Raw genomic sequence first — 13,659 nt, forward strand, 5'->3', positions numbered from 1 at the left:
CACATATACACACAGTAGGCTTCACACGAGCAAATTGCCGTCGACTTTTGTCTGTCGTTTGTTTTTGTTTTTTCCGTCGACTTTTGCCAGTCAACTTTTGTTCGTCGATTTGCAAAGAATATAAATGGACCAGTGGCGGCGCCAGGGGGGGGCTTGGGGGGGCTAAAGTGGCCAGCCCCCCCATTAGCCTCCCCAACTGAAATGAGCAAATTGAAAATTTAAAACACTCATTGAAATAAGTTTATTAAGTGGAATTTTTAATTGCCAGGGCTAAAGATTTGTCAGCCATCAGTGCTAGCCCAACCATTAACCCCCTCCCCTTCTGAAATGAGGATAATATATGTGTATTATCATATTACTATTAGCCTCCCCAACTAAAAATTCCTGGCGCCGCCGCTGAAATGGACGGGGAAAATATCAAACGTAAGGACGAGAGTCGACGCTTTTTTGCTGGCGCAAAAGAGTATCTTGCTATTTCTCTGATCGACCGGGCTATGTCTCATCGGCCGGTGACGTGCGTCCACCTCTTCCTCCACCACCACCACCACCCTCGTCTCTTACTTACCCACGGTCATCGTCGTCGTCGTCGTCCTTGCATCACGTGACTTACCTTTGTCGTCATAAACCAACTCGAATAAAAAAAAAAGCATAGGTATATGAACAGTCACCCATACAACGACACACTAGCAGAAATCACTCAAGCAGGCAAGCAAGCAATCAGCCAGTCAATAAATATGTCATTCAATCAAGCAATCAGTCAATCAAGCAATCAATGAGCCCATCACTCAAATGAATAAATAAATAAAAAATTAAACGAGTAATTAAGTAAACAAAAGTATAAACAAATCAATGATTAATTGAATGAGTAACTCATTAGAAATATAGATAGATATATAAATAGATAAATAAATAGATAAACGAATAAATAAGTAAATTGATAAGTAAATAGGTATATGAATAAACTGATTAATATACAAATGAATGAATAAACAAATAGATAATAAGTAAGTACATAAATAAATAAATATATAATAAAAATGTATTAATTCTATAGTTTCATTGAAACGTAGTTACGAAGCTGTGACATCATATCGTTCTCTTTGATCCTTGTGAATCCATGACCATATTCCTTTGTCACACAGCCCAAGGGTGAACACGAGGCGACAGCACATCCTTGTTATCTTCTCGATTCCAGAGTACTAAATACGACCCCATACTAACTTTCACCCTCTGAAAACACAACAATATTTAAAAAAAAAAAAAAAAAAAAAGGCATTCTGCAGCTCCCTCCGACCCCGTGGAAACAAGTGAACGACTGCAGTCGCTTGGACGCACCTCATCGTGTCGCGGTCAGAGATGTTGGCCGAGGCGTCTTCAAAGTCTGAGAGGACGGCCTGAAGAGGGCACGAGCACAGTTTGGCGTGGAGCCATTGGTAGTTGAAGAGCACGTGCTCGTAGAGATCGTCGAAGCGTCGAGAACGTACCAAGTGGAAGGGCAACTCACCGAACTGGGGGAAAGAAAATAGAGGAAGAAGAAAGAGTTGGTTTCGTCAGGCGAGCTTTCCAGATCCCGTGGGACAAGCAGTGGCCATCCGTTGGGTGTTCGCACACTCGGGATGGAAATCTGGGTTAAAGACTCGTCTCCGTGTATGTCAATAGGATTAGGTTTAATGTAATTGTGGTATTACTTAGTTAAATTCGTTTGAAATATACAACAGTTTTATATGTCATGGAATGCTAATCACTTCTAAGGAGAGGCGCCATTGCTGGTAGGCTACTGGGTCCTAATGACTGTATGTGGGCGCGCGCTCACGCTTATTTCCGTGCCTGCGTCCGTGATCGTGTGTATGTACGTGTGTGTGTATGTATGTGCGTGTGTGTGAGAGTGTGTGTGTGTGTGTGTGTGTGTGTGTGTGTGTGTGTGTGTGTGTGTGTGTGTGTGTGTGTGTGTGTGTGTGTGTGTGTGTGTGTGTGTGTGTGTGTGTGTGTGTGTGTGTGTGTGTGTGTGTGTGTGTGTGTGTGTGTGTGTGTGTGTGTGTGTGTGTGCGTGCGCGCGCGTGTGTGTGTCTTTCTCATAGGTCCTTTTTTCCACTCTGCACACTTTTACATATTCATTCCTTAGATTGATATATATTTGCCACTTTCCAGGTTTTTTTCTCTATCTTTTCCAAGCTTTATATCTTCTATATTTCGCCTCACTGCACCTTTTATACCAGCACTTAATATACACCTTTTCCTGTTTTTGTCTTGGTACATATTTATCCACTCCTTCGTTGTAGATTTCTTTCAAAATCATCCATTTCCCTTCCACTTATGTCTCTTTATTGTAGAAGTTTTCCAAATTCGCTTTTTGAAAGAAGTTTCTAAGTTTTCCAAAGTCTGTTTTGTTATACATCAATCTTCCTTTTCTGTATTTCTAATTTCTTTCCATACATATTTCCTCTTGTGTGTGAGTCTGTGTGTGTGTGTGTGTGTGTGTGTGTGTGTGTGTGTGTGTGTGTGTGTGTGTGTGTGTGTGTGTGTGTGTGTGTGTGTGTGTGTGTGTGTCTGTGTGTGTGTATGTGTGTGTGTGTGTGTGTGTGTGTGTGTGTGTGTGTGTGTGTGTGTGTGTGTGTGTGTGTGTGTGTGTGTGTGTGTGTGTGTGTGTGTGTGTGTGTATTCACCTTGGTCTTTGGATCACGTGTTGGACTCGTGATCGACAGCTATTTTCCTCCCGGAAGAGAGCTCAGAGCTCGTATGACCGATCTATGGGTAATGCTATGACCTTTCACACACACACACACACACCCAACTCCCCCCCCCACGAGAGTCAGAGTAACGACCCGAAGCACAGCGATACCGAAATAATTTCGGCCCTGGGCAGGATTCGAACTGGGTACTGCAAGTACCACCGTACTTCCCAGTCCAGCGCTTTACCAACAGCGCCAGAGAGAGAGAGTGTGTGTGTGTGTGTGTGTGTGTGTGTGTGTGTGTGTGTGTGTGTGTGTGTGTGTGTGTGTGTGTGTGTGTGTGTGTGTGTGTGTGTGTGTGTGTGTGTGTGTGTGTGTGTGTGTGTGTGTGTGTGTGTGTGTGTATGTGTGTGTGTGTGTGTGTGTGTGTGTGTGTGTGTGTGAGTCTGTGTGTGTGTGTGTGTGTGTGTGTGTGAGTCTGTGTGTGTGTGTGTGTGTGTGTGTGTGTGTGTGTGTGTGTGTGTGTGTGTGTGTGTGTGTGTGTGTGTGTGTGTGTGTGTGTGTGTGTGTGTGTGTGTGTGTGTGTATTCACCTTGGTCTTTGGATCACGTGTTGGACTCGTGATCGACAGCTATTTCCCTCCCGGAAGAGAGCTCAGAGCTCGTATGACCGATCTATGGGTAATGCTATGACCTTTCACACACACACACACACCCAACTCCCCCCCCCCACGAGAGTCAGAGTAACGACCCGAAGCACAGCGATACCGAAATAATTTCGGCCCTGGGCAGGATTCGAACTGGGTACTGCGAGCACCACCGTACTTCCCAGTCCAGTGCTCTACCAACCGCGCCACCGAGTGTGAGAGAGTGTGTGTGTGTGTGTGTGTGTGTGTGTGTGTGTGTGTGTGTGTGTGTGTGTGTGTGTGTGTGTGTGTGTGTGTGTGTGTGTGTGTGTGTGTGTGTGTGTGTGTGTGTGTGTGTGTGTGTGTGTGTGTGTGTGTGTGTGTGTGTGTGTGTGTGTGTGTGTGTGTGTGTGTGTGTGTGTGTGTGTGTGTGTGTGTGTGTGTGTGTGTGTGTGAACTGTTCGCATGACCATTAACTATTTCCTGAACCATGAGACTGACACAACCTTTGCAGAGCATTTTATCAACTACTTTCTGCAGCATTTGAAAACTACTTCAGTAGTCCTTGGTGCCATGGATGTGCCACTGAAGTTTTGAGCGATCAAAATAAAAGTACCGGCATTAGAGGCTGGATCTCCAGATTGAAAAAGAAAGAATCCCTCAGCAACACTTGAAATTCCTCCATGAACCTCCGGTGGGTGATCACTCTTTCGTGTGTCATTTGCAAGGTTCCTGCTGCTCTTGTTCCGAGGACACCTACGTCAGGATCCTTCCTCATCCTCCTATTCATAAAATAGACACCCTATGTATGCCATATCCACCACCCACCTCAGACCCACCTACGCCCACCCCGCCATTCCTTTCTTCAGGTGGTTCCTTGTACGGATCTTCTGCTGGGCGGTCGACCATCCATCTACCAGCCACAGTAAGCTAGCTCCTTTGTGCTTTACCAGTGTCTTTATTATTAATGTGATTTTTTTTTCGCATCCGACCTAGATATGGATCAAAAGTTCTCCTGTCGGTATGCTCCGCCTTTGTAATCCTTTGTATTACTGAGGCGAAGGGTACTGCAACTATTACCCTAGTGTGACCCATGATATATCACAATGAAGCAAATATATCTTTCGTTATTGAGTATCTGGTATTTTTCTTTAAGTAGCCTTTCCCTTATATACATTAGTTTGGATGTTCATAAGAGCACATGTTGGAAACAAATAAAAGACGACTTTAAAATTACACGATTGAGAGGTGATAGAGACGCTGTTCATACCAGGAGGCCCACAGGCCCCTACATACTAAGGTAATGTATGCACTTAGTTACGCCCATCACTTGTCACAACAAAAATGACGCTACGCCGAGTCTGATATCACGATGCCCTTTTCGCAACGAAAGGAAGAGGAGAGGAGGAACGAACTAGCCAACCGTTACTTCTGTCTCCGTAATTACCCGCGCAATGAGGCAGCAATCTTCCCGCCTCTCCTCGCCCATCACTCCGCGTCGTCTCCCTGACCCCTCTGTAAACCTGAGACCACGGACGGGAACTCACCTTCCTCAAATTGTAACGGGAGACCTTCCCGTCCTTCGTGTAATAGACGAGGGGCTGAAGGGGCACCTTACGGTCGGCCAAACCGTCCTTCGTCTTAAGGTTGAACCTGTTCAAGGGTGGAGGGATTAAAGGAGGTCAGAAGAGTCTCGTACGCCATTACAAAATAATATAGGGTTAGATTAGATAATATTCTATTTGTTTTTTCATGTATTTCATATCTGATATCAAACCATGATTCCTGTGTTCGTTAATCAGTTTGTAAATAACGGCAAGGAGAACTAGATGAGGCTTATGACTGGAGCCAACGATGGAAAATTAAATTCAAAAGAAAGAAGTATTAATTTTTGGAAATAGGCCAAAGAAAGGAGAGTTAGTCTTTGAATTATACAATGGGAGAAAAAACGATCACAAAACCAAAGGAATAAAAGGATCTGAGAATCTTAATATATATGTACATATATGTATATTGCAGAAACCACAGGGAAAATAAAGTCGGAATACTAAACGTTTTCGTCTATTACGACATCCTCAGAGTACAAGAAAGAGAAATAGAACACAATATTTATACAGTAATAAGAAAAAACTGGGGAAGGTTATAGCCACATAAAACCTTCGGACAATATACATACACACACATTCATATACACATAGTAATAATAAAACAATAAAACAGCAAATACAAAAGAGCATAACCATGTGGCCGAAACGTCCACAGGACATCTGGCACAATCAGGAGCCATGGTACTGCTTTACTATCCTATTATGAAATTATCTAGTTTAAATAAACCTAAACTCAAGTTGATATCATTATCAAAATTGCTCTTTATAAAACTGGATTCAATGATGTTCCTTTCTAAAACAGAATTACAAAAAATGATTTTTTTAACATTGTCCCAGTCAATACTATGGTTTGTGTCCCTTACATGAACAAAAACCCCGCTAGACATTTGGCCCGTCCTTATACTATATCTGTGTTGATTCATCCTAATATTTTTGTGATTCATCCTAACATTTTTATTATTCATCCTAATAATTAGGATGAATCAACACAGATATAGTATAACGACGGGCCAAATGTCTAGTGGGGTTTTTGTTCATGTAAGCGACTCAAACCATAGTATTGACTGGGACAATGTTGAATTTTTGTTTGTTTGTTGTTCTGTTTTAGAAAGGAACATCATTGAATCCAGTTTTATAAAGTGCAATTTTGATAATATATATATATATATATATATATATATATATATATATATATATATGTATGTATATATAATATATTTCTATATATATAAACAGAGACACACACACAGCAACAACTAGATAATTTCATAATAGGATAGTAAAGCAGATAATGTTTGCTATCTATATGAATGACATGGATGAGGACGTGAACTGCTACATGAGCTTCTTTGCCGATGACGCCAAACTGCTAAGGAAAATAGAAACTGATGAGGACTGTGAAGCACTGCAAGAAGACCTAAATAGGGTATGGAACTGGAGTCAGAAATGGGAAGTGGACTTTAATACTAAGAAGTGTAGCATAATGGAGTTTGGAAAAAGCAAAAACAGAATATCAGGAAAATATACAATTGGAACCAAAGAAGTAAAGAAAGTAGGATCCGAAAAAGATTTGGGAGTAATTATCACGAACGACTTGTCCTATGATATACAGATTAACAAAATTGTCGGGGAGACTTACAACTTGCTAAGATCAATAAAAGTGGCGTTTACATACTTGGACGAAGACATGATGAAAAAAAATATTGGTTACATTGATAAGGCCTAGATTAGAGTATGCAGCGACATTGTGGTCCCCCAGTACCAAAAAGAATATAAAGAAAATAGAAAGAATCCAAAGAGCAGCTACAAAAATGGCACCTGCACTTGCAAACCTATCATACGAAGAGAGATTGGCTAAACTGGAGTTACCGACACTGGAGCAAAGAAGAGAGAGAGGTGACCTATTGACCATCTACAGAATCATGAAAGGCACAGAGGTACTCGATAGTGAGAACTTACTTAACTGGGACAAAAGAAACACAAGAGGACATGGAAAGAAAATAAAAAAACATAGCTATAGAAGAGAACTGAAGAAAAACAGTTTTCCTCATAGAGTTTTGGACACTTGGAACAAACTGGACAATGAAATAGTATGCGCAAAAACCATTCATGAGTTTAAAAACAAACTAGACACTGCAAGATACAAAGGCGGGACAACACGAGCATAGCTCCCCTTCCCGCAAAATACAACTAGGTAAATACAACTAGGTAAATACACACACAAAACAAACTAGACACTGCAAGATACAAAGGCGGGACATCACGAGCATAGCTCCCCTTCCCGCAAAATACAACTAGGTAAATACAACTAGGTAAATAAATACACACTATGAAAGAAATAGAAGTAACAAAGAATGAAATATTGAAACACTTGAGTAATCTTGATGTCAGAAAATCGCATGGACCAGATGAAATAGCAAACTGGATTTTGAAAGAATGCAGGAATGAACTGGCAGACATAATACATAGCATAATAAACAGTTCCTTGAAAGAAGGTAAAGTTCCAGAAGATTGGAAAAAAAGCAAATATAGTACCTATATATAAAGGGGGAAATAAAGAAGACCCTAACAACTATAGGCCAGTCTCTCTAACAAGTACAATAGCAAAAATTTGTGAAAGAATTGTCAAAAATAGATGGGTAAAATATTTAGAAAAAACAACGTGCTAAATCCAAGACAATTTGGATTCAGACAAGGACGATTATGCGTCACCAATTTAATATGTTTCTATTCAAGGCTAATAGATATAATACAAGAAAGAGATGGATGGGCTGATTGTGCATTTCTAGACCTAAAAAAAGCTTTTGACAAAGTACCACATAAGAAGTTGCTTAAGAAATTAGAAACTGAAGGAGGAATACAGGGTAAACTGCTAAATTGGATGGAAGACTTTTTGCAAGAAAGAAAAATGAGAGTAGTGATAAGAGACCAACACTCAAAAGGGGATGAAGTAATGAGCGGTGTTCCACAAGGAACAGTTCTGGCCCCAATAATGTTTGCTATATATATTAATGATATGGATGAAGGAATTGAAAGCTATATGAGCTTCTTTGCAGATGATGCAAAACTATTGAAAAAAGTGAACACGGAAGAAGATTGTGAATCAATACAGAGAGATCTAAATAAAGTACAGGAATGGAGTAGTAAGTGGGAGATGGAGTTCAATACAAAGAAGTGTAGTATAATGGAATTTGGAAAAAGTAAAAACAGAATAACAGGATCATATAAATTGGGAGAAGAAGGAATAAAAAAAGTAGAATAATATGTCACCTGAGAAACATATAAATAAGATTTTTGGAGAAACCTATAATTTAATAAGAACAATCAAAGTTGCATTTACATACCTGGATGAAGAAATGGTGAAGAAAATTCTAATCACCCTGATAAGACCAAGATTGGAATATGCAGCAATGATATGGTCACCAAGTACAAAAAAATGTATAAAAAAAACTTGAAAGAATACAAAGAGCAATTACAAAATTGGCACCTACACTCTCAAAACTATCATATGAAGAGAGACTAGCAAAACTTGAACTACAGACACTACAGCAAAGATAAGAGAGAGGAGATTTGATAGCTATTTACAGAATCATGAAAGGCATAGAAATTACTGATAGAGAGAATCTGATAAAATGGGATGACAGAAATACAAGAGGACATGGAAAGAAAATAAAAAAAAAGACAGCTATAGAAGAGACCTGAAAAAGAACAGCTTTCCTCACAGAGTAATAGACAGTTGGAACAAGTTAGATGAGAAAGTGATGTGTGCAAAAACAATACATGAATTTAAAAATAGTTTAGATAAAACGAGATATGAAAACGGGACACCACGAGCATAGCTCCCTTTCCCGTAAAATACAACTAGGTAAATACAACTAGGTAAACTAGGTAAACACACACACACACACACACACACACACACACACACACACACACATATATATATATATATATATATATATATACATATATATATATATATATATATATATATATATATATATATACACACAGACACACACACACTATATATATATATATACATACACACACACACGCATACACACGCACACACACACACACACATATATATATATGTATATATATATATGTATATATATATGAATATATATATACATATATATATATATATACATACTGTATATATATGTATATATATATATATATATATATATACTGTATATATATGTATATATATATACACATATATATATATACATATATATATTTCTTATAAATATATATATATATATATATATATATATATACTGTGTATCTCTATGTATATATATATACTGAAGAATGGACGACAAAATGGGTGGCTGGGTGGTGAGATAAACACCGAAAATCGTTGAAGTTTTAATTACTGATGTTTCGCTCTTAACAGTGCTTCTTCAGACAATTTTCTTTGTGTTAACCCAATCAATGCAATGATTAAAATCCCTTAAATGCAAAAACAACCCACTTGCATTTAAGAGATTTTAGTCATTGCATTGATTGGGATAACACAATGAAAATTGTCTTAAGTAAGGACATTGAGGAGAGGAATATCATAGAATCATGTTATATAAAAGCTTCATTTGAGAACAACATGAATATGAGTATGGGAATGTATAAATTAGATAACTTTGTAACATATAAAATTGTTGACAGTAGCCGGGTCAAACGTCCGGCAGTGCTGAGAGAGTGAGGTCACTATTGGACTTGTCCTAATTCCCCCCTAATGTGCTTCTTTTGTATATATAATGTCACTGCTACCTTACTCTGTACCTTTGAAAATGTCTTAAACAGACGAAAACGTTCGGTCACCTTTCATTTTATTTTCCAAGTGGTTTTATTACACAATTTGTGAATCACGTGCTTTTGTGATTTATTCGCATGTATGTATGTATGTATGTATGTGTGTGTGTGTGTGTGTGTGTGTGTGTGTGTGTGTGTGTGTGTGTGTGTGTGTGTGTGTGTGTGTGTGTGTGTGTGTGTGTGTGTGTGTGTGTGTGTGTGTGTGAGTGTGTGTGTGTGTGTAAAAGCTTAAAATCATTTGTCACTTCCATGTGTACCATCTAACATCATTCAAACACTTATTCAGTCCATAGTACCTCTTTCCAAGTGAATGATATAATGCAGCACTAACCTCAACAATGCCCTGCGCCATCGCGCTCAAGGGGTTGAGACGTATATTGCAATAGTGGACAACCCTGACATGACAGCCATCACACACACCCGCCCGCACTCACCTGTGCCTCTGGATTTCGGTGTACTTGAATGGCTTGGGGTTGCCTCCGCCCCAAATACCCAAGAAGTAGTCGGCAATCATCGAGTGGAAATACATACTCATGTTCATATTGGTGAAATAACGCTTCTTGGCGGCTTCTTTGAACTGTCTGGTTCGTGGAAAAAATATAGTATTTGGTAAACATGACGGAAGAAATGCTCTTCATCGTTTAAGTCATATTGTGTTCATTCTTGCACTTTTATTTATTTATTTATTATTCTTTTTAACGCCAGTGGATTTTGTTTAGATTGGTTTACCTTCTCGGCCATGAAAAACTAAAGAACTTTCTCGACTAAATTGTCATTATGACATTCTATTCATATAATTCCAAATTTGGCATCTACCATTTTTTTCTATCCATTCATTCTTACTTACTTATCTTCTATTTAATTATTACTTATTTGCTTTTTTATTTCTCTATAGATTTACTTATTCATGTATTATTCATTTATATATTCATTTATTCATATGTTTATAATTCATTTATTCATTATATAATTCATTATAATTCATCTATTCATTTATGTATTGATTCATCTATTCGTTTATGTATTTATTCATTTATTTGTTTGCTTATTTATCTATTAATTTATTCATCATAATTATTTACCTATCTATTCATTCGATAATTTAAATAATTGTTGGATTCTTTGTTTAATTATTTATTCATATATTCATTTCTTGATTAATTTATCTATATACTGTATTTATTTGTTTATTCTAATGACCTATTTATCTATTTATTCATTTATATTCATTTAGCTATCCATTTTAGCTTTTTATTCATTAATCTACTTATTTTTGGTAACAGGGGATTTTGTGCAGCTTGGAATAGCAGCTGTGTCGGAAAGGGAAGCAATCCTAAGATACAGCGACACATTCATTGATATAACAGCACAATTAGCAAACACACACATACACACCTGTGATACCAGTTGATGACCGAAACGCCATCAGCCTCACTGTCCGATAAATAACTTGGGAGATCGTTTCGTATACGCGTCCACAGGAGGGGGGGGATTCTCCTGACTGGGGGCATGTGGTATTGGTACACGTCATCCAGTACCTTGTCGTCCAGAGAGATCAGATCTTCGAGTTCGGACTCCGATAACCCGCTCTTGCTGGCTGTGATGTAAGCTAGAGCGTGGAAAACCAGAATTCTCCCGTGCTGATTTAAAGAAAAATATATTAGTATAGTTGATAGTACCAATATAATTACCAATAATCAAAACAACAATAATCTAGTGACAATGATGATGTTATTAACGACTGTCATTATGGTAATACTCCTCCATTCAATAAGTAATGAGAAAATGTCAGGAGAGACATAATTTATTTTCATAAGCTTACAAAACTTTGTCTCCTTCAAAATAATTGCCTCTCGCATCTACACACTTTTGCATGCGTCTCTCCCAATCCTGGAAGACCTCCTCAAAGTCCTTTTTCAGTAGTCCTTTCTGGTAACTTTCCGATGCCTCTTTCAGCTCCTCTATTGACTGGAATCTGGTTCCCCTGAGGCTGTCTTTCATGCGTGGGAACAGGAAGAAGTCGCAAGGGACTAGGTCAGGGCTGTAGGGTGGGTGTTGTGCCACTTTCATTCCCCTGTCGGCCATCCAGGTGGTCACCAGCGTTGACTTGTGACATGGAGCATTGTCCTGGTGGAACCACCACTGACCGCTCCTCCATTGCTGAGGCCTCTTCTTCCTCATCTTCTCCCTTAACCTTTTCAGAACAGTAAGGTAATATTCCTTATTGACGGTTTGACCCTGAGGAACCCATTCAACGTGAATGAGCCCCTGGGAGTCAAAGAAAGGAATGACCATGGCCTTCTCTTGCGACCTGCTCACCATTGCCTTTTAGGGTCTGGGGGAGGTCCCGTGCTTCTATTGAGCACTCTGACGTTTCCTCTCAGGGTCGTAGGTGAACACCCAACTCTCGTCACAAGTCACTACCTTATTCAGGAAACCTGAATCAGCCTCTGTCATTTCGACAATGCCAGTGCACATTCCACACGAAACTGCCTCTGGTCGTCAGAGAGGATCTTTGGCATGGACATGGCACAGACTTTGTGGAGCTTCAGATCTTCGGTCAGAACTGTCTCTACTGTGCAAATACTAATACCAACAGCTTCAGATATCATCCTCACAGATATTCGACGGTCTTGCATCACTAACCTTTGCACTTCCTCAATGTTTTCCTCCTTGCGTGTATTTTTCGGTGCTCCAGATCTGGGTTCATCCTCAACCTGTTCATTTCCTTTAGAAAATCTGTTATACCACCGATAGAAATTTGCTTGGCTCATCTGTTCATCCCCATAGGCCTCCTTTAACATTCTATAAGCTTCTTGTTTGGTTTTCTTAAGTTAAATACAAAATTTGATGGCGTAACGTTGCTCCATGTTTCCCTGCATCTTGACAAGTGTTCACAGATCGGCAAACCGAATCAGACTGGTTCCACCACGTTCACAGCTGAACTCAGACCTACAAATATAGGAAGTTACCAGTTAGTCATTTTATAGAATATGTGTATGTGTACTTCACCATGAAGTAGTATTTTGATCAAATCATATTAAATGTCTCTCCTGATATTTTCCCATTACTTATTGAATGGAGGAGTATATGAACATTGATAATGATAATACTAATGATAATAATAACAAATGTTTTCCCCTCTTGAAGGCTAACGATAAGGTTACCAAAGGACATGGAACAAACATAGTTAAATATCTAAATGTACTTAAAAAAACAGATGACGTTTCGCTACACAGCTACAAATCTGAACATAGACAGGAGAAGTAACATAGTGAATCATTAGCGAGACCAATGAGTCAATCAAAAAGTCCGTTTTGCTCGGGTCTTTATGATGGTCAGGTTGCCGAGCTGTAGTACAGGATGGCTGATGGGCTGCTTTGGGGAGCAGAACAACCCATCTGCCTGTGGTGTCTTGATTGCCTGACTTGGTGAGCGAGAAATCGACACCCTCTTCCAACAAATCTAAGATCTGGAGAGAGAGAGAGAGAGAGAAATTGAATGTTTCCACCTTCCTTGGAGCAGCAAAGTTTCTGGAGGAGGCGGAAGTCTCCAAGGGATAATTTTGGAGTCGCCTGACGATGAGGGAGTGCCGTTCACTTGCTATACCTGCTAAGGAGCGAAGGAGCAATGCACGCGCGGGGGAGAACAGTACTATTAGGCGAGCAGACAGACCCCTGCTCTAGTCCCTATATACACGGACAAGCACTTAGAGAAATAGGATAGCATCCTAACACACGACATAAAGTTGCATAGGAGCTCCTACACCCATGTGGAAGTCAAATGGCATTGTGGAGACGGTAAACGCCGTCCAAGAATTCATCTCACTACCACGCAGTGAGAAGTGAAAAACCCCTGGCAAAGCAAAGCTCTGTCAGTTGCAGCAAGCAATATTTTCTCTTGGGCCGACGTTGAATCGCCTCCCTGCCTGGCTAAG

The 13,659-nt window shown here is 39.4% G+C and overlaps 1 protein-coding gene across 1 annotated transcript in view; it reads right to left on the reverse strand.

The window, feature by feature from the left end:
• The window catches only part of LOC143028784 (NACHT and WD repeat domain-containing protein 2), a 134,147-nt gene that overhangs the window by 61,171 nt on the left and 59,317 nt on the right, over positions 1–13,659 (reverse strand). The window contains exons 8-11 of the mRNA XM_076191157.1: positions 11,118–11,362; positions 10,157–10,303; positions 4,842–4,947; positions 1,336–1,508 (exon numbers count right to left, since the gene is read on the reverse strand). Of these exons, the coding sequence (XP_076047272.1) occupies positions 1,336–1,508; positions 4,842–4,947; positions 10,157–10,303; positions 11,118–11,362 (671 nt within the window). The remainder of the gene's footprint in view (positions 1–1,335; positions 1,509–4,841; positions 4,948–10,156; positions 10,304–11,117; positions 11,363–13,659) is intronic.

This window comes from Oratosquilla oratoria, chromosome 1, assembly GCF_046742065.1.
Source record: "Oratosquilla oratoria isolate Oo_2021 chromosome 1, ASM4674206v1, whole genome shotgun sequence".
NCBI classification, from domain to species: Eukaryota; Metazoa; Arthropoda; class Malacostraca; order Stomatopoda; family Squillidae; genus Oratosquilla; species Oratosquilla oratoria.